This window comes from Euleptes europaea, chromosome 11 (genome assembly GCF_029931775.1).
Source record: "Euleptes europaea isolate rEulEur1 chromosome 11, rEulEur1.hap1, whole genome shotgun sequence".
Lineage (NCBI taxonomy): Eukaryota > Metazoa > Chordata > Lepidosauria > Squamata > Sphaerodactylidae > Euleptes > Euleptes europaea.
In genome coordinates this window covers 67485915-67508168 of record NC_079322.1, presented here as the reverse complement: position 1 = coordinate 67508168, position 22254 = coordinate 67485915, and the positions used below count along the sequence as shown (strand labels likewise).

General features: G+C 45.4%; 1 protein-coding gene across 3 annotated transcripts in view; it reads right to left on the bottom strand.

Annotated features, from left to right (window-relative positions):
• Positions 1-7837: 7837 nt before the first annotated feature.
• The window catches only part of DIP2C (disco interacting protein 2 homolog C), a 338078-nt gene continuing 323661 nt past the window's right edge, over positions 7838-22254 (bottom strand). For all 3 annotated transcript variants that reach the window (XM_056857272.1, XM_056857273.1, XM_056857274.1), the window contains 5 exons: positions 18700-18757; positions 16125-16199; positions 13741-13915; positions 10197-10320; positions 7838-9235 (listed from right to left, as the gene is read on the bottom strand). In XM_056857272.1, coding sequence (XP_056713250.1) covers positions 8983-9235; positions 10197-10320; positions 13741-13915; positions 16125-16199; positions 18700-18757 — 685 coding nt within the window. In that variant the 3' untranslated portion in view covers positions 7838-8982. The remainder of the gene's footprint in view (positions 9236-10196; positions 10321-13740; positions 13916-16124; positions 16200-18699; positions 18758-22254) is intronic.

The following is a 22254-nucleotide window of genomic DNA, read 5'->3' as shown; positions in this document are numbered from 1 at the left end:
TGAAATGTGGTGTTGGAGGAGAGTGTTACGGATACCCTGGACCGCCAAAAAAAACCCAAATCAGTGGGTTATAGATCAAATCTGAACTGACCCTAGAAGTTAAAATGATTAACCTGAGGCTGTCGTACTTTGGACACATTATGAGAAGACAACAGTCACTGGAAAAGACAATCATGCTTGGAAAAGTTGAAGGCAGCAGGAAAAGAGGAAGACCCAACAAGAGATGGATTGACTCTATAAAGGAAGCCACAGCCCTCAGTTCGCAAGATCTGAGCAAGGCTGTTAAGAATAGGACACTTTGGAGGACACTGATTCATAGGGTCACCATTAAGTGCGACTTGACAGCACTTAACACACACACACATGTTAAAACTATTGTATATCACCATTAAAGGTGAAGATAAAGGTCCCCTGTGCAAGCACCGGGTCATTTCTGACCCATGGGGTGACGTCACATCCCGACGTTTTCTAGGCAGACTTTGTTTACGGGGTGGTTTGCCAGTGCCTTCCCCAGTCGTCTTTACAGTAATACAATACATCTCTGATCCAAGTCCCTAATCTAAATACATAGCTATTGTACTGTACTCCATTTTACCGACAGAGACATATCTTCATCAAACACACCTAATATACAACGTTAGCAAGGTATATATTTAAAACACCTACATCTCTATACATTAACTATAATTAGTAAAAGTGTTTAAAATTTAAGGTACCTTCTTTTTGTCCTTCCCCCCAAACCCAACTGCCGCATAAAAAAGCATTTTAAGAACAAAAAAAAAAGGAGCGATCTGAAAGAAGGGGGGGGAGAAATCCAAGCCTCGTTTTAAAAAAGCCTTTCTTTTGCTCCGAGTTAGCAGGAAGCACTTGAATCCCTGCCTCTTTACACACTGCTTCGTGATCGGCTGTGAGAGAAGCCAATCTTCTGTGCTTCCCCTGTTTGGCTGTCTGAATGCTCCCTCAAAGAGGGGTCTGGAAAAGGGTGGGGCGAAGCTCAACCCGAGAAAGTTGTACGCTCGCTCAGTGATTCCAGAATGAGCCAGGAGTCCACGGTTTAATTCGGGCCAGAAGAGGAATGGGAAAAGCCAGGTTCGTTTTGCATTGAAGCAGCGTTGAGCTTCCAAGGAATGAGGTAACGTGCAGATCCAAAAATTTGATCCTGGCTGAAACAGGGAATAAAGGAGGGTTAAGCGACCATGCATAAAACACCAATGACTGGGCAAACTCTGCTATATTAACCAAATATTCCAATCGCTACTATACCATGCTTCCTTCCCTTGACAAGCTAACTAGGGCTGCTCCCATCCCTGGTGACTGGAGTTCTCCTAGGGTTCCTCATGCAGGAAGGAAGGTGGGTGGGCTTTTCGAGCAGGTATGTGGTCAGTGGGCCCCAATGAATCCTCTCTCGAAGGCCAAAATTGCCCTGAAAGAGCCCTTCCCCCTCCCCATACCTTTTGCTGACAAAAATGAATACTGTTGTGCCACAAAGGCCATTTGTTTCATAAACCCCTCCCCAAATAATAGAATCAGTGCCTGTAGCTTTTGTGTGTATGTGTGTGTGTGTATGTGCGTATGTAGATTTCAGATTTTTCTGCAAACCTGGATTGTAGAATGAGCTGTCTTGTTGGTTCATGGCTAGGGTTGCCAGGTCCCTCTTTGCCACCGGCAGGAGGCTTTTGGGGCAGAGCCTGAGGAGGGCGGGGTTTGGGGAGAGGAGGGACCGCAGCAGGGCATAATGCCATAGAGTCCAATGGCCAAAGCGACCATTTTCTCCAGGTGAACTGATCTCTATCGGCTGGAGATCAGTTGTAATAGCAGGGATCTCCTGCCACCACCTGGAGGTTGGCAACCCTATTCATGGCTCCAGCCTCTGGATTTAAGTATCCATAGACTTGGCCATGTTGAGAATTAGATCTATTGATGATTACTACCTTTATATAGTGGACCACTAATGAAGATGTCACACATTTAGAGATTATTTTATAGAGATGTGCACCTGGGGAAAAGTGGTATTTAAAAAAAAAGATTTCAGGAACAGAATAAATACCGGTATCAATGGTATCCAGCCCCCCTGTTATCGTTCCGGGATTCAGGTACGGGTTTTTCTGGGATTTTGGAATTCTTCTAGTTCCATTGGGGGAGAAGCTGGAGTGGCTGTTTTCAATCAAATTATATTTATTGTGTCCACATTGTTCTGCATTTTGTCTACACCACCGTTTCAAAGCAGTTGGTCCTTGTGGCCTTTTTATATCATATTGGATAATTTTATGTGTCCCCCCGCTTTTCCCCTTTTTGGTTCTCTGCAATCAACAATTAAACACGTACTCCAACTCATCTTTGGGCTCTGGCTCCTATGCCCATTAAATGATGAAGCAGCAAACCTGTGATTCCTGAAAGAATCTTGCGGAGTCATGGTGCCATACAGCTGCTGGAACTCATTAGTGGCACAAAGCATTCTGCTGCAAAGGATGATTGTGCCTGATAAATATAGCAAGTCCAAAATCTACCCATCAAACTAATGCTTCCACGTCTACAGGGAAGCAATGGTATCAGCTAAAAGGACTTTGGGTAGACTACAAAGCTAAATCCATTACACATTTTAAGCAAGGATTTTGCAATGTGCAGATGAGCATGTTGCTCAGCATCTTAAACATTTAAATTTTTCCAAGCATTCTGCATTTTCAAAGTTTATGTTTTTTTTAACTTCTTGAATTTTATTGCAGAGTAGCTATTGCCAGCTCTGGGTTGGGAAATACCTGGAGATTTGGGGGGGGGGTGGAGCCTGGGGAGGGGAGGGTTTGGGGACAGGAGGGACCTCAGCAGGGCATAACGCCATAGAGTCCACCCTCAAAAGCAGTTATTTTCTCCAGGGGAACTAATCTTGGTTGCCTGGAGATCAATTGTAATAGCCAGAGATCTCCAGGTGCCTCCCAGAGGTTGGCAACCCTAGCCTGATGAAATACTCCTCAATGCTCGCACTTTCAATTTAACAAGTCTCCACATAGCTGGCTGCCAACCCTTCAAGCACCAATATTTCAGAAATTGGACATGCCAACTCTAAATGAAAAGGCTACATGGAAATAACTTTGGTTAATGCAAGTGAGCAAACCTTCAAATATTGCCCAGCATTTCAACAACAACAAAAAAGAAGTCTCTCTCCAAGGTTCCTAAAAATGTCAGTGCTGATGGCATTCTTTGGGTTTCGTTTTAGCCATCAGAATTAAAAACTGCCTGGTTTTTTTACAGCCCCTTTCCCGCAAGTTATTTCAAGTCCGCCAAACGTGTCCTAAAAATGAAGTTGAAGTTTGTGACCACTGGAGGGCACTCTAGTGTTTAATAAACTGACCATCACGTGCGCTTTGGCCTGAAACTGTTATTTCTGCTCATGGGAGATTCAAATGCAACGTGTCCCTGTGAAGGATACTAAAAATACCCTCGTGGCTGTAGCTAAGGGCTGCATCGTTCGTTGGCTAGCTCCCATGTGAGTGGAGAGTCTCCAGACACGTATTGTACGTTTTGGGGTCTGTAGTAAGCAGCTTGCCAAACCTACAGCATCGGGACGACAGCCCAAAAAAGGATTTGGGGCGATCTCTATTTGGGGTTGCAAAATTTGAATTGCCTTCCTTTTGCAATTGGAGGAGGTATAAAATGGAGAAGGTATGATACGTTCAAATTAAATCCACTTTTAAGCCATCTGTGATTGCAGTCTGTCAAAACAGGCGTTTTATCAGTTCATTAACACGTTAACACGTATGTGCCCTGATCCAGAGATGGAGAGCTGCATGCAAATCCAAGCTGGTTCAGACGTTTACTACATTCGTTGTGAAAATCTGAAAGAGGCGAATAAGGACACCACAGTGGCAGCTGCAATGACCAGGAAGGGAAAACAACTAGATGCATTTTTGTAATTTTGTAAGTCACTGCTGCTGTTTGTTCCTACTGTTTGTTCACCCTGTTTGTTCCTACTTCAGATATTGATTCATGCAGGGAAACGCAACACAGAAAATCTTTCATGAACTGGTTCTTTCTCAGGACAGACTGGGAACTATATGTTTGAATCAGATATGCTGTCCTTATATACATGTGTATCCACACTACATTTAAACGAACACCTACCTTCCCACACAACGACCAGTTAATTTATGTGCAACAGCACCGAGGGAGCGATCAGTACTGACAAATCAAATGGTAGGCCTACAGCTACCAGATAATGTCAAGTATCTAGCAAACATCTGTCCATGAAAAGAACGGCTGCAGAATATTCAACACCAGCATTTTCATAGGAGAATTTCTGGGAGACAATTTTCCTCATCTCTTTGAAATGTGTGAGACCATTGGCTCATCTAGCCTGGAATTCCATCACTTGTGAAGTTTGAACGGGAGAAGTCAAGGATTGGACTCAATATTTTTTTAAAAAACCCTGCAAGGTATGAGCTGAGCTATGGCAGCCTTTCCCCATAGCACATCATGCTTCAGCCTATGGCAGCCATGTTAATCTATATGTCTGACAGTGTTCGATATGGGAAACAGCAAGAAATAAAGGCCAGTTGCTCTTTCAAAGTAAAATGCAAGTGGAACAAAATATGCTTGCAAACACTTAAGAATATAAGAAAAGCCATGCTGGATCAGACCATGGCCCATCAAGTCCAGCAGTCTGGTCACACAGTGGCCAACCAGGTGCCTCTAGGAAGCCCACAAACAAGACGACTGCAGCAGCATTATCCTGTCTGTCTTCCAAAGCACCCAATATATTTGGCATGCTCCTCTGATCCTGGAGAAAATAGGTATGCATCATGACTAGTATCCATTTTTACTAGTAACCATGAATACCCCTCTCCTCCATGAACATGTCCACTCCCCTCTTCAAGCCTTCCAAGTTGGCAGCCATCACCACATCCTGGGGCAGGGAGTTCCACAGTTTAACTATGCATTGTGTGAAGAAATACTTCCTTTGATCAGTTTTGAATCTCTCACCCTCAGCTTCAGCAGATGCCCCCGCATTCTAGTATTATGATAGGGGGAGAAAAGCTTCTCCCTTTTCATTCTCTCCATACCATGCATAATTTTATAGACCTCTATCATGTCTCCTTGCTAGCTCGTTTTAATGCACATTGGCAAACTCCCAGAAAGGGGCCATGGCTCACATATAGACCCTTTGCCATTACTATGGCATCTCCAGTGAAAGGGGAGACCAAATGCTGGGACCGATGTCTGCTCTGGCTGGCAGGGGCTCTGTAGCATCTCAGGCAGAAAGAGCAGAGTACTGAAGTGGAGAGACCAACAGTGCGGTCTTGCAATGATGCAGTTTAAAGGCAGCTTATGTTTGTTCCTTCTGCGTAATGCGGGAAAGAAGGAAGCAGATTGGGGGAGGGGGATCTTTCTTTCAAAACCGGCTAATTAAGAAATGGACATTTTCAGAGCAACAAAAATAAAAGCTTTTATTTGTTCATTTGAATATAAAACAGGCGTTATCACAGATGTACAAAGCGTACTGGTGGTTTAACATACAAGAAGGTTGCTGTTCTTTTGCACATAAAAATTTTTCATTTGAAACTGTGATTGGCTGAGATGCATGAATTTCTCTAACCAGTCACCACACTCTATGAAATAACGCTGCTAACATTCAACTGATAAAAGGGACAGTCTTCCCTTGGGTAAAGTGTCAAGCAGGATTAAATATATATAATAAACAAGCACCATGAGGAATCTGCTCCTGTTTGATTCGTTTCGTGGTTAAATGTTCGTTGTGTACCCTCTTTTTTTCTTCTTTTTTTTAGTGTGGCATGTGCATCAAGGTGATTACATGGTTTTGTCTGACTTCAAAAGCACAAGGTCACAAGACAAACATTTTTATACATTCTCATGAATGGTTTTTTATCTACAGTACGGTTTTCTAATACAGAACAATCCTCCTTTATTGCTGAATCTGATGGTATTGTGTGTTTCTCTCCTCTCAATTTGCGTGACAAAATCAGGCATTCGGTTCGACATCCATCCTCCTGTACTGGTTCTAAGGTTCAGAATTTAAACAGCCATGGATGATGGGGTCGCAGAAGAGATCCATTATAAACAGTGTTGAATGACTGCATTGCAGTCCTCTGTCCCCTCCCTCCCCAGGAGTGGAAAGTTTGACTTGGTGAAGGTTAAAAGGGATGCTTTAAACAAAATGACAGCTAAATCTGTGTTTCACAACAGTGAGATCAGCAGTAGCAAGGACTTCACAAGTTAGTTCACACATTGTTATTACTGTCATAACCAAGGACTCGTCTGAACCTTATAGCAACTTGACATTTTAAAGGAAAAGAGAGAGAGAGATTTATTGGGGGGGGGGACACAAAAACCATCTTTCAACAGAATGCTTCAGGATTGGCCTTTGGAGCCTGATTTGAAATATTCACAGGACAAGGGAAACCTTGGGGAGAAAGGGGTGATTGAAAAATAAAGATTTGGTCCTGGTGAGATGCTCTGTATTGTACATGCAGAGTAAAAACCATCTCTCATCTTTGAGAGGGAGAGGGGGGGGAAAAGAAGGGAAAGATAATCTCTGTTGGGTCTTAAAAACCAAATGAAATCCGCAAAGGTAGACAAAATATTTCCCGTTACGTGTTAAACAAAGATCTTGTAGCTTTTGTCCTGCAACCGTCTTAGTCATGCATACTCAGTAATGAATGCCAGAAAGTGAACGTTTCTTGAACCAGAAAAAGAAAAGCATTCTTGGCCTGTTCCTGCTCAAACTTCACCCTCAAAGTAGACACAGGTCAACCAGATTACACCAGAATAAGACAAATTAAAAATTAAAAACAAAAAATGATCACAAAAGAAGTGGAAAATGAAAGGTTCTGTTTACCCAAAGGCAGTCAATTTTTTTAAAAAAGGCAGCTGTGATCCATGCATTTATGTTCTTCAAAAAAAAAAAAAAAACAGCAGATTCACTTTGGAACTGAGGGATATGATGGTTGCAAAACCGAATTCAGTTCCTCCGTTTGGCATGGGGACAAGTTAGCAGATGCACCTAGCTGGGCCAAATAGTTCAGAGCAGCTTTCTCAGCTTCTCTCCAAGAACGAACACGCTGTTGAGAGAGACTGTTGAAAAACAACAACTTTCTAGAAAGGACAGTGTGGATGGATCGGATCCCTTTGCCCAAGCTAAAATACAGGCTAGCAGAGAGGCAAAGAGATCAAATGATAACTCTTGTGCAAAATGACCACCAAAAAACTTTTCCTTACCACAAGAAAACAAAACCCCCCCATCAAATTAAAATAAAAAAGGATGAGAAATATTGTGCAACAATATTATGCAGCTAAGAAAAACAGTGCTATTCTTAAACCTGCCTTTTTTCTAAAGTCTAAAAAGTGTATGAACATACATGCCAGCACAAATATTTATCGTCACCTCCATGGCAAAGAAAAGAACCCTTTCGTGGTGCGCTGTTAAGATCTCCATCCGCAAGCAAATCCCAAATCCTTGAATGCACAGAAAGCAGGCCACAGAGGCGCTCCCGTAGAACCCAGCAGACGAGTTCCCATAAAGTCTACCAGAAAATGTGCCACCACTCCTCTGAGCACACCCTTCTAGCCTGCTTGGCTGCAGCTCATGTCACACGTGCCTTACACACTGCAGCGCTGCTGCAGCTGCTTTTCTACAGCTCTCCCCCAAACACTGGGGGAGCAAGCCACAACCCCCCCTCCCCCCAGTGCGGGGAACAGCAGGAACCAGAGTGTTCAAATTCGGGTACGGGAGGGCCCCCCAGTGCAACTCCACGGCGTTAACTGAGAGTAGCAGCAAATTTGGAAGTACAGCCACACGCTAGATACCCCACCAAGAGCTGTTCTACTTCCTGCGTTCTCTGCATGCAAGGTGCAGGACTGCGGCCTTAAAAATTAATGCACTGCCTTGAAGGCAGCGAAAACCATTTCACTTGCTGGTATCTGGAAGATTCTTTTTAGACAGGGATATTTTGCAATCCAGGACTGCTTTTTCCTCGAAGTACGTGAATAATGTTTGATTATCTACAGTGGGAGAAGAGACACCATGCAAGTGATGAGTACTGCATCCTTTTAAAACTTTAAAATCTTTTTTTTGTCATTAGTGAATTTATATTTCATATATATATATTTGATGTGATACTATCCACTCAAGATAATACAACACTTTTGTTTTTTATATTAGCAAACATTACAAGAGCTTAATATTCTTGAATGTTTCTCTTTTATACTTCTAAAGAGATCAAAATAAATTAAAGGTTTTGTACATAATTACAGAAGTAGTTAACTTATTTTATCTTTTTAGTTTAGTACAAAGACATCTGCAAGTTCGTTGCCGAAATACACCTTATTTATAAATTTCTTTTTCATTCTAAACTCTAATAACTCAAAGCTCTTTTCACCTTTGCGCTTTTCAGCCTTTCCAAGGGAGGAATCTGATAAAAACTCTTAAATTTGAAAAGGTGCTGTTTTGGGTATTTTCCTCGTACCTCAATGTAAGTTTCCTAAGACAATGGGAGAGAAAGTGGCCTAAAACTAGTAATGGATCCATATCGGAAAAGATTTTTTTTATGGACATTTAAAAACAAGCAAACCAAAACAATTCAGTCATCTTATGAGCTGCTTAGAAATATCCACTTGGAGGGCAGATTTAAAAAAAAATTAGCTACTTCAGTTTAACGTAAAATACAAAGCCATATTACTCAGAAAGCAGTATCATCCCAATAAGCAAAAAATAATTTTTTAAAAAAGTCTAATAATGGGTTTTCCAACAAACGGAAGGCAGTACCCCAAAGTCCTTCTGTGCTAAAACGTAGTGGTAAAAGAAACACATTTCACATTTTATGTCCTGCCAATAATGAGCGCTTCAAAAAGTCCTAATAGAAACAGTTCCATTCTGAAGAGTGTCACTTTCTTTTCAGCACATTGTTCAGTGGACGTCAAAAAAAAAATTTATACATCTAGAGTGAAGTCCTTGGAAGCCTCAAAGATACAAGACTACATGTTGTAGGCCACGTAGATAGGATCTAGCTGGTCTGCCAAAAATCCGTCTCGTAGGTGCATACGTTGTTTCTCTCCACGGGAGTTGATAGGAATTACACCAACGTCCACCACTACCACCACTCCTACAATCAGGTAATGCTCCTCCAGGACCACGTTGGTGACCAAAGGAACCAGGTCTAAGGCTTCTTGCTCTGATCCGTCAAGCTCGACCACAACGACCAACAGATTTGTCCAGGTGAACACAGCGCTGAAATCAAATGGAGGAAATGTATTGGTGTGTGTGTATATATATATATATATATATATATATATATATATATATTTATGTATATTTATGTATATTTATGCCATTCATAGCCCACCTTTCTCACTGAGACTCGAGTTTGATTGTGAAGTGCAAGACAATTTAAAACAACAGGAACGGGGCATCCCATCCAATACAACAAAGGTATGCAAAAGCCCATCATGATCAGGTATGACAGTAAACGGCAAACGGAAAGAAAGTTGATTAATTTGAAATGTGGTGTTGGAGGAGTGTTTTACAGATACCATGAGCCGCCAAAAAGATCAAATCAAGCCTGAACCCTGTCTAGAAACTAAAGGAACCAAACTGAGGCTATTCTACTTTGGTCACATTATGAGAAGACAAGACTCACTGGAAAAGTTAGCGTTCCCCTCTTTTCTGGCTCCACCTCCTGTTGCAGCCATTTTGTGGTGGCCATTTTGTTACTGTGCCCACTGTGCCGTGTCAGAATTCCAAATGTGCCCGCAGGCTCAAAAAGGCTGGGGACCCCTGGGTTAGCTCAATCAGAGATAGGAAGAATTGTCTCCCCAAGAGTATCCTAAGAAAAGCAGCTGATAGGGAAGGCACTCAAACTCACATTTGGAACCCCTCAGGGAAATGCGGCCAGGGAAGGGGCATTTGGAGTATGAAAACTACTAGCAGGGAAAGTGTTGAGCACTTTCTTTCCCGCTTTGTGGCTTTTCTGCTCTCGCCCCTCACCTTCTAAAGCTGAGGAAAAGTGATGGTGTGACTGACTGAATCACCTGTGAACCTCTCCACCCAAACCTAATCACCATTTAGGTTATCTTGGCTACACACAGCCCCCACTCCACAAGTGGAGTCAAAATAATGCGAGTGGCAAGTATACTACCGAGTCCCCCTACGCATGCGCACACACAGCAAAGCGCCCTTATGTAGTACTTACCATTCCGTAATGCTTTTATGTGCTCTTATTACAGATGTCTCAATATCTATGGGATGATACCTCATTCCTCGCAATTCCATGGCTTCATCTAGGGCACCTACCACATAAAGTGCATCATGCCGCTCTGGTTTCAAGAAAAGGGGGAAAAAGACAGAATATTATACAACACGTTAAAAGACAAGCACGTGAACACCTGAAGCGCCGGCTTTGTTTTGTTAGGCTGTTTGTTTTGGAGGGTCATCGCTTCTAAAACCCAGCTTTCTTTGTACACTGAAGCACTACACCAGTATTCAAGAACCACAAGTGTTCACATGACAACCAACACCCTTGGTCAAACACTAGCATGGGTGAATGCCACAACATACACTGCAGTTTCAGGCAACAACAACAACAACTCCAATATATGGGGAAAGAACAAAGAACCTTCTTTCCTTCAAAGGCCAAACCAATACTCTTGAGGCCCTATGAGCAGCGTTCATTATCCAGCGTTGACTGTCTAGTACATTTTTTCCAAGGAGCCTGGAATGGCATACATAGTCCACCCTTCACCATTTTTTCCTCACAAGTCTGGGAGGTAGGATAGGCTGACAAAGCGTGACTGGCCCAAGGTCACCCAAAGAGCTTCATGCCAAAATAGGGATCCTCCCAGACCCCAGTTCAACACTTCAACCACTACACGACATTGGCTGCTATCACCAAACACACGTCGATCCAAGCTTGTAAACTGAATGTCCTGGACTACTCAAGTAAACTATAACTCAGTGGTTCTCAACCTGGGGGTCGGGACCCCTAAGGGGGTTGCGAAGTGTTTTCTGGGGGGTTGCCGCCACTGTCCTGGGACAGCCCCCATCCCGGGCTGTCCAGGACTAACCCAGACGCCCTGTAACCCTGATCTGTCCGCGAGGGCAGGGAAGACCCCAAGCAGAGAGGTGAGGAACTGGCCGACCGACAGCCAGAAGGAGCCAGGCTGCAGAGACGCAGCAGCGTGCCGCCGCACACCAGCTGTAGCCCCTCTGCCCAGCTGAGAGGCGGGTGGGCCAGCCCTGGGCGCGGTCGCACTTGCGCCGGGTGGATGATGCGGCAGGATGTGTGGGAGGACGAGGAAGCTCCTCTGGCTCGGCCAGTTCAGGTCTCGGAGGAGAAGAGGGCGGTCCCCCTTGAGGCCGCTACAGCCACGTTGTTTTTACTTTTAGCCGTGCTCCGGTGGGGCGGGAGCTTCAGCCTGGAATCCAAGTGCTCATATCTGTAGTGTGGCTTCGCTTTTCTGCCCTGAGTCATCAGTTCCGCTCTGGCAAGGCCATGGGGGAGAGAGTCGAGGTGCATGCGCAGTTCAGGATTTCCCCCTTGAGCGCGCAGGTTCGGTGAGGCGCAGAAGGAGCGGTGACTGGCGGAGGGGAGAAAAAGGCACGAAAAGTCCGAGCGGGATAAGCGGCCCTCGGCTCTTTCCTGGCCCTTCACTCTTGTGAGGTGATTAAACGGAGCTCCGCTTTGAGGGATAACTGCAGTTCTGTGCACAAGCAGTGTCCCAGTCACAAGAGAGGGGTTTCCTCGCGAGAGCCCCGGCCTGCTTGGATGAGTTTTTGGGGAGAGAGGGGAGGGCAAGGAATGCAGTGCATGCTCAGAGGCACTCTTTCCTCCGTGCCAGGAAAGGTTGCCGCGCCACACAGTCACAGCCGTTGCGCAACAGGTGGTAGTACCGTTTGCTTGTTTGTTTTAAAATTTAAAATTTAAAGTAATTATATACCTGGATACCCTGGACTGCCAAAAAAACAAATGTTACGTTAATGAAGTCCCCCCCCCCAGATATCCTGGAATGCCAGCGCCCTTGGCAGCGACCAGCATGACAGCCACTCTCTCTGGAGACTTCTTGGTCAAGGGCAATTCTAGTCACTCTCTCTGTGGTCGAACATCTGCGTTGCATGCAGAAGGTCCCAGGCTCAATTCCTGGCATCTCCCATGAAAAGGCTTTAGGCAGCAGAAAGTGGGGAAATTTTTCCTTTGCCGGTCAGAATAGACTGGAGTGAGACAGATGACCAATGGCCTGGTTTGGTACAAGGCAGCTACATACATGTTTCTAGGTCAAATATGTTTTTAGGTAGTTGTGAATTTCCTGCGTTGTGCAGGGGGTTGGACTGGATCAGAGGTTCCAAAACTGTGCTCAAGGGAGCCCTTGGTGCTCCACAAAGCATTTCCTAGTGCTCCATGAAGAGATTGGAAAGAAAAATACTACTGTAATTCAGTTTAGTACAGTGGTCAGCAAACTGCGGCTCGAGAGCTGCATGCGGCTCTTTGGTCTTGCGGCTCTGCCACAAATGACCATGTGCGGGTGACGGGAAAATAAAAATAGTTTGAAAGGCAGGCAGGCGCTCCAATCGGGACGTCCCCCCCCCCCCGAGGCTCCGAGTGGCCGAGTGCCCAAAGGTAAGCACGCTCGCTGCGGTGCTGAATGAAAGCCACGGCGGGAGGGCGGGGAAAGGTGGGCTAGACAGCCGCACCAGCAAGTTAGGCTGCCGGCGCCTCCTATTGCTGCTCCTGCTGCTGAAGGGGCTGGAGATGGGGCTGGTCCATGCAGAGGCGCCATCACGTGTTTTTCTCCTTGGAGTGAGACGGAGTGTCGGCGGCGGCGGCAGCTGGAGGGGGCTGGACTAATAAACACAGACGCCGCCACTTGTTTTGGTTTTGGGGCTGTGGAGAGGAAAAAAAACTCGGCAGAGCGGCAGCTCCTGCAGCCGCCCAGGGGGAGGCACGAGCCAAAGTCCGTGGCCGCCTCGCCCGCGCCTCTCGCCCGCCCTCACTGCCACCACTGCCCTCCGAGACTTTCCCGACTGGAATGAAGAGGAGGAGGAGGAAGCAGCCGCGGCGGCGGTGGCAGCAGCAGCAGCAAACCCCCCCCCCCGAGGATGTCCCTTCTTCCTCTCCACCTGGGCAGCGTCTCCTCTCCCCGGCTACCGCTCGGTCAGCTGCCTGCTGACGTTTGGTGTGGAAATGGCACTTTTCTCTTCCTATATAGTTTAAGTTTAAGAAATTTGGCTCTCAAAAGAAATCTCACTCGTTGTACTGTTGATATTTGGCTCTGTTGACTAATGAGTTTGCCGACCACTGGTTTAGTACATAGGTGCTAGGTGAAAATTGGTGCTCCTTGACGAATTTCTCTCCTGAAAAGTGCTCCATGACTCAAAAAGTTTGGGAACCTCTGGACGAGATGACCCTTGAGGTCCCTTCCAGCTCTATGTTTCTCCGTCTTCCTTATTGCCCCAGCATCCCAGTCCAAGCAGAGAGAACACACTTAGCTTCCATCTCTCTGAATCAACTGTTGGGAACATAAAATCTTCTCCCCTACCCTCTGCCTGATCTAAGCAAATCAAGGAGATTCTCCTCTCCAGAAAAGAAATATGCTTGCTAAATCTTCTTTCCTCTGATATCAGATTACGGAGCCAATGCTCAGGTTTACAGGAGTGGGAGTAGACTTGGGCTCTGCAAATCAAATATGTTATTCAGGAAACACCGTGTAACTGACTTTTGAAAAACCATCAGGAGAACTCACCCCCATTTGCATCTGTAAGTTCTGTTCTCCTCAGGAACCCCAAGTAGCCTGTCCGTGCCCAGATAGTTTGTGTGTCTCCAAAGCTCAGTCTTGAATTAAAATGATCTGACTGCAAGGATTCATCGCCGTAGATGGTAAAGTAACCGCTGGCGTTATGAGCACTGTGAACCCATATCTAGGTATAAAAAAAGGTCACTTTTTACTGACATATCTGTACAAGATAGAGGAGTCTTGGGTATACTTTGCTGCAGATGGTTTAAAGTTTAGAAGAAGAAGAGTTGGTTTTTATATGCCGACTTTCTCTACCACTTAAGGGAGACTCAAACCGACTTACAATCACCTTCCCTCCCCCTCCCCACAACAGACACCCTGTGAGGTAGGTGGGGCTGAGAGAGCTCTAACAGAGCTGTAACTTGTCCGAGGTCACCCAGCTGGCTTTGTGTGTAAGAGTGGGGAAATAAATCCAGTTCACCAGATTAGCCTCCGCCGCTCATGTGGAGGAGTGGGGAATCAAACCCGGTTCTCCAGATCAGTCCACCGCTCCAAAACACTGCTCTTAATCACTACACCACGCTGCCGAACCTGCAGTTAACTTCACACATTAGGACAAATGCCTGTACAGTCTGCATACATGTATGTCTACAAACAAGCCTTTTATGAAAGCCAACAGCACTACCTTAACACACTTCCACAAAATTATCCCAGTATGAGTTCCAATCTCTGTGGCATAAAAGTAATTGAGAAAGCCATTTTGCTGTAAAAAGTCCCCATCACATGGGATGCCAAGATCATGTGGGTAGATATTATACCAGTCCCAGTGGCCCTGATGGAGGCATTATACTGGTGCGGTAGGATAACCAGGTTGTGGCAAACCATACAATTATCACTTCTGTATGTTTCCTACAGGAGGAAGCAGTGTTGTGGTAGAGGTAACTGTTAAAGACACTCCCAAGAAGGAACAGAAAAGAGCAAGAGTCCAGTAGCACCTTAAAGACTAACAAAATTTCTGGCAGGGTATGAGCTTTCACGAGTCACAGCTGAGCTCACACCCTGCCAGAAATTTTGTTAGTCTTTAAGGTGCTACTGGACTCTTGCTCTTTTCTACGAATACAGACAGACTAACGAGGATACCCATCGTGCTCTATCCCAAGAAGGAAATTAGATTACAATATGTATGGTCCCTTTGATTTATACTAGTGCGATAATGGAGAAGAAAAACAAATCCTTTGAGAGTCTGTATTTAAAATAATCTGATTAGGAAAATCTGAATGAATAATCAGAGTAAGATGCAACTCCAATATATAATGGGGTACTGTAAGGGGCATGTTGAGGGAGGAGTGGGGCTTTACTGGCATCCTTAGCCTCTTCAATCTGGGTTATTTCCCCAGTGTAAGTGTAATATCATGCCAGCAAGAACTCAGGTGTACCTTTAAATATACCCATTTACATACAGAGAATGAAAATACAAGCCTTCCCCCCCCACACACACACACACATTCCAAAGCCCTGGCACCACTTAAGATGCCAACTAAATCTGCAGCCAATCAAAGGCCTCCTAAATACTATGTAAATACTATGTGTGTTGGGTGACCCAGTACTCTGTGGAACTCTATGGAACATTTAAACTCCAGGGCTCCTCCCAGTCACACCACAGTGCTCTTTTCAGCGTTTCTTGATGTGTTCAGAGTGTGGGCAGCAGGAGGAGGCATCAAGGACATGTCAAGGAGGCATGACTAGCAGAAGAAGAGTAGGTTTTTATATGCTGACTTTCTCTACCACTTAAGGGAGACTCAAACCGCCTTACAATCATCTTCCCTTCCCCTCCCCACAGCAGACACCCTGTGAGGTGGGCAAGGCTGAGAGAGCTCTATCAGAGCTGTAACTTGCCCAGGTCACCCAGCTGCCTTTGTGTGTAGGAGTGGGGAAACAAATCCAGTTCACCAGATTAGTCTCCGCCACTCATGTGGAGAAATGGAATTAAACCCCATTCTCCAGATCTCCGCTCCAAGCCACTGCTCTTAAACACTACACCACGCTGGCTGTTTCAATCAGCCTAGCACCGTGGAGCTGTTGGCACATTGCTCCATGATTGGTGGGGTGTGGCAAGGTTGCTGTGGACTCCGGTGCAACTGCTATGCTCTCCGCACCGGTGTAAGTGATACATCATAACCATTGGATGGGGCTGCAGGGCGCTCACAGTTCTCAGCTGTGACAAAGCAAGCAAGAGTTCACAATGTTCCTGGTACTTCACACACATTTCCCTAAAGCTGTGTGGTGCATATCTGCTAGAGAAGGCTTGTTAAGATAAATGATTAAAAACTACCAGTCCTTCCTCCACTAAGTCAAGCAACTCACTACCAACCCAGGCACAGCCTGTGACTCACCTCTCCAAGATGAGAATCTCCCAAGGGCCCCTTTGTTTCTGGATTAGCAATAATGATACGAACTCCAGGGAGGATCTATTGAAAGACAAAATGAGTCATATCTGGTGAGGAGCCAGATGATGTACACATTGTTTTATGCAACCATAGAACAATCCTCCTTGTTTCCCAAAGCCTTTTACAAGACTCTTATAGAAGGATTAAAAAAAAGAAAGATGTCGGCGTCATTTCTTGAAGGAAAGTGACAATGAGCAGCTCAAGAATAGCTACGGCTCATGAATCTAAGCTGCTGCAGAAAATTGCATTTCACAAGTGATCCATTTTCATTTTTTGTTTGTTTGTTATGCTTCCTTAGCCAAACTGTGCCCTGAACTGTTTACATACAAATATCAAACATGGCCTCCACAAAACCAAAGCCCCTAAATAATCGGTATATCTAATTCTCAACATGGCCAAATATGTGGATACCTAAATCCAGATATTAGAGCCATGAACAGATGAAACAGATCTTTCTACACATCTAAAAATGTCCTAGATTTGTAGAAAAATCTGAAATCTAAAAGAAAATACATTGGAGGAGGGGCTAACCCCCAAATGATCAAAGCAGCACATGTAGCTTTAAGAAATGGATGCCCTCAATGACCATTGCTAGGCAACCACAACAGTAGTGCTAACCTTCAAGACTTGGTTTCTGTCAATAAAAGGCAAAGGGATGGGACAGGGCCCTTTCCAGGCCTGTTTTGTCCTTTGAGGGAGGACTCTGGGCCAGGCCCAACAGCAACCGCTTGCTGCCAAATGACTTGCATGACTTACCCAGGCCTGGCTATTGTTCAACAGCAGCCATGTCATGAATGCCAGTGGGGTGTAGTGGTTAGTTTCAGATCTCACCACGTAACATTGTGAGAGTGACATCATGAGCACCTTTTTAAACAGTGAGAACCAGCCAAAGTGGCTAGAAAATACTGCTGCTGGGTGGTAGGAGAAAAGGGGGGAAAGGTGGAGAGCAGAGGATGAGGGGGAGGAGCCACCACAATTACCACCGGTGCCGCCATGTTAGCCCAGCTGGTGAAGGTGGTGCGACTGCTGGTGGGCAAGCCAGCCAGAAAATGGGCAGCCCAGAGAATGGGTGGCCTGGCAATGAAGGAAGTTGGCTGGTGAGGCAGTGGGGAGTGCAGCAGAGGTGACATAGCCAGTGAGCCCAGGAGGAGGAGGAAGAGAAGGCAGAGGCAGTGGGGAAGGGGAAGCAAAAGAAAGTGGGAGGATGGAAGAAAAGTGTTCACAGAGGGCAGGAAAAAAGAAATAAGTCAGTGGGATGGGGGTTCTCCACTTCTACATTTTTACTGATCATGTATGTTACTTGTTTGCTATTGGACTGATGGAACTTAGCTATCTAGCCGCAACTTAACAAAATCAACTGCAAGCAAATTATATTGCTACAAGTGTGGGTCTGTGACAATCGTGGGGGGAATCCCATCTTCCCCCTCACTTTCTCACTGGGCTTGGCAAGGCTCCTGGCCTCTGCCATAGCCACCAACAACCAAGCTGGAGGTAGATGTGTCCTCGGCATTTGCAAAGAACTATCTTTTATTTTGGGGAGAATTTAAACTCCCCAGTTGTTAAAAAAGATTTCAGATTTTTCTGCAAACCTAGGGGGTCCCCCAAGTTTCCAGGAAAATCTGTTTAGTGTCAGTGTGGCCCCGATGCGCAGATTTAGATATCCGCAGATGGAGGCCATGCTTCACTATTAGATATAGAGATCTCAGTCTACATAAAAGGTTTCTAGAGGTAACAAAACATCAGGAAAGATTCAGCCTCAGGTCTGTGAAATATTATTTGTTCTGACTGGGTCCCCAAATCCAGGTTAGTGATCTTAGTTTCAATGCTCACTACAAATATTTATACTCAAATCCTTATTCACGCAGACAGCCATGTAGGCATTGCTTACATTGTGCCAAAGGCTGGTAGCAGACAATTTTTTCCCCAGAGTGCTCAAAAGGGGTATGGTGGGAGCACTGCTGACCTTGGTGATTACACACATTTCTTTCCCCACTGCCGTTACCTCTGGACAAAATAGGTTTCACAGGTTCCTGAGATGCAACGAAAACCTGTCAACCCAGAGGCAGTAGTGGGATGAGTGTATTCTTCTCATGTAACAATGCCTTTTCTTGCTGCTCTGGGGAAAGGAAGCAAACCTTCATTGTCCATTTCAACCCTGGAAATCATACCAATAAACTACTGTATATAGTTGTGGTATCAGTTGTGTGTGTGTGTGTGTAAGTCATAAGAGAAATGGTAGCAAAGCAGAATATTGTGCCATGTGTAACATCACAGTACTGATATTAGACTGGACTCAAGTTCAGGGGGAAAGTAGGACAACATAAATGGCTCAGCATCTGGAGCTGCATATTGAGGTACCGCCACAGAAAATGTCCCACCTGTGCATACCTTTTGGCTATCTCCCCAAAGAGCTGTATTAGTTTGCCTTTTTTTAAAAAGAAGGAATGGATTAAAACAGAAAAAGGATATATCTAACAGTATTTTAAGATACCATGAGAATCTCTGAAGTAAAAATGTTTACCTTTCCCGATTCCATGAGGGGCAAACTATGAGGCGATCCTCTTTCTACCAAACGCACTCTGAAAGACAAAGTACACAGGATAATCATTACAACTGTACAAAGATTACACTTGTTTTTTTTAAAGGACAATATTATAGCACAGAATACCAGCGATACGACTGGTTTTTAAACTTGTCACATGCTGCCAGCCTAGCGACTATTTTACTTTCTGCCCCAAAGCAGAGGAGACTTGCTCACACTTCTCCGCTAGGTAGGATATACATCTTTTCTTTCCAGAAGCCATCACTGTTTCATGGCAGTCAGCAAAAAACACTGTGAGGGAGAAAGGGCTTTAAGGTGCAGCATAGCAAGAGTACCCGAAGGGGCTACTGGCTAAAGAAGTGAATGTTAACAATATGGCTAGGGACAGATTTGGGTGGGTAGAAATAAAAAAGTTCTGAGAGCTGAAGGAAGGGCACGGTCCAGTTTCTTCTGTGGCTACTGCCGTACCCCAACCAATTCCAGAGATGCTCAGATTCATTTCCAGAGGAGATTAGTGCTTGAGTGCTCTTTGAAATATAATGCTTTTGTATACCAAAGCAGGAAACTCTTAAGCAATTTGTGTTTTATCAATTCCCTCATACTAGTCATCTCCCAAGCAAACAGTGTGTGTGTGTGTGTGTGTATATATATATATACACACACACACACACACACACACATACACACACACACACACACACAAACACACACACACTAAGACAGCATTTATTTACCCCCTCTCTTCCTGCTTCAAGTACTGCTTTGGGATATACAATTATGGTTTGTTGGATTTTATTGGATTTTTTAATTATCAGCTTTAATTATCTTCATGCACTATATTATAAGGAAGCTGTTTGTAGCCTTCAGGGCTTCTGGAGACCCAAAGCGGGTACAGAATAAAAAATTATGGCACATCTGTAAAAATGGAAGCGAGAAAGACATTTTCACATCTTCCTCTTGGTTCTTCTTTTGATCACTTCCTCTAAGCAGCCAAGGGTATTCATGGAGTTTTGCTGCTTTATCTTCACAATAATCTTGTGTATTGGGCTCAGCTGCCAAGGTTATCTAGTAAACTTTGGGGCCAGGTGACAACTTGAATCCAGGTCTCTCCTTAGTGAGAAACCCTCTCCCACCAAAGTTCTACCTACTAAACCACACCAGTTGTGCCCAAAGTTGGCTCGAGAGATTTACAGGACAGATCAGTGGACCAGGAAGATCAGAAGAGAATCCTGTCCTTGGACCATTGTACGCTTGATGTTAAGAATATTTTATAGTCATTTAAAAAACCAAATGGTGCGTGTGTTTTTTTAACAAGTGCCAATTTCCTCACAAAACAGTCTTATCAAAGAACAGAACAAAACACTAAATCTTGTGATAAAGTGTGATAAATTCTTGCCCATAAAAGCCAGAAACCACCAGAATGGGGGGTCTTAAACAAGTGCCTACTCAAGTTTTATGGGGAAAGTTAATCAAACAGGGCACCGCATTTCTGTTTTACCAAAAAAAAAAAAAAAAAAAAAACTAGCAAAAACCCATGCATCCTGCAAAGTCATAAATCTCCTTTCTTAGATCATATATTTACATTTGGCTGCATAGCCATGGTGTGATTTCATGAGATTTATCAAGCCATTTCTAATTCTGTTCCAAATGTCATTCTAATGGCAGATGAAGAGAAGCACCAAACAGAGAAAGCACCGGAGAAAGCTGCTCTGGTGCCAAGCTAGAAGGATGTTAGGAAGCAGGCACAGCAGGAAACATTAAGCAATTTGGTACATGCTGTGTGGGGACTGCCGGATGAGGCGAGAGAGGAGACAGAAGCACTGGAAATCAGTAAGCGACGGCAGACAACATCTGAAATATGGGTTATGAATTATACACACACACAGTTTGGAGAACGACATGGGGCCAAGCTTCTAATGGCACCACAAGTCTTAAAAACTGCAACCCAGAAGTGCCAGCTGAAAAAAATAAGCTCCAAAACATCTCAAGAACAATAGACATTTGCTTCCATTTATACAAAAAACACCCATTTTCTTGTCTACCAAGTAAGGATAAGAATCTTTTTGCAACAGGGTTTTAAACTGCTAGAGAAGTTAAGGCAGTGTACTTGCTCTCCTTCCTCCTCCCAAACTCTGTGCTTGAGAAATTAAACTCAAACGACAAATGATCAAACGTTCTTATGGTGTCCTGTGATCCAGAGTTAGCTGTGCAGCTACAGGCTAGAAAGCCAGTGGGACACCCTCCGCTTCATGCACGCTTAACACAGTGAATGTTTAGAGGAGCCGTTATTGCAAACGGTTACGAAGGAGGGCAACAAAGATGGTGAGGGGTCTGGAGACCGTCCTATGAGGAAAGGTTGAAGGAGCTGGGTATGTTTAGCCTGAAGCAGAGAAGATGGAGCGGGGATATGATAACCATCTTCAAGTACTTGAAGGGCTGTCATATAGAGGATGGTGCCGAGTTGTTTTCTGTTGCCCCAGAAGGTCGGACCAGAACCAACGGGCTGAAATTAAATCAAAAGAGTTTCCATCTAGACCAGTGGTCGGCAAACTACGGCTCGTGAGCAGCATGTGGCTCTTTGGTCTTTAGAGTGCGGCTCTGCCACAAATGACCACGTGCGGGTGACGGGAAAATAAAAATAGCACGCTTTAAGCCAAAAGGCAAGTCCCAGTTCAAACGGAAAGCCCGGGCAAGCGGGTCACGAGCTCTATGGAAGCCACCCCGCCCCCTGATCGGGGATTGGTTCTTAGCTCTTCAGGGGCAGAGCTTTCTTCTCCCGCCTATGGGAGTTAGTGGGGAGAGGGTGAATGGCGTCTCCCTGCTCCCTCCCCTCTCTTCAGTAGAAGAGAAAAAAAAATATTACGCCGTGCTTCTCAACAATCCTGGGTGCCTCGCCATCTGGCTTTCCGGAGCCTGCGATGGTTTGAAAGGCAGGCAGGCAGGCGCTCCAATCGGGACGCCCCCCCCCCCCAAGGCTCCGAGTGGCAGAGCGCCCAAAGGTAAGTGCGCTCGCTGCGGTGCTGAATGAAAGCCGCCGCCACCGCGGCGGGCAGGCAGGGAAAGGTGGGCTAGACGGCCGCGCCAGCAAGTTAGGCTGCTGGCGCCTCCTATTGCTGCTCCTGCTGCTGAAGGGGCTGGAGATGGGGCTGGTCCACGCAGAGGCGCCATCACGTGTTTTTCTCCTTGGAGTGAGATGGAGTGTCGGCGGCGGTGGCAGCTGGAGGGGGCTGGACTCATAAACACAGACGACGACGCTTGTTTTGGTTTGGGGGCTGTGGAGAGGGGGGGAAAAGTCGGCGGAGCGGCGGCTCCTGCGGCTGCCCGGGGGGGAGGCACAAGCCAAAGTCCGCGGCCGCCTCGCCAGCACCTCCCACCCGCCCTCGCCGCCGTTGCTGCCCTCCGAGACTTTCCCGACTGGAATGAAGAAGAGGAAGAGGAGGAAGCAGCTGCGGTAGCAGCAGCAGCAGCACCCCCCCCCCTCCGAGGATGTCCCTTCTTCCCCTCCGCCTGGGCAGCGTCTCCTCTCCCTGGCTA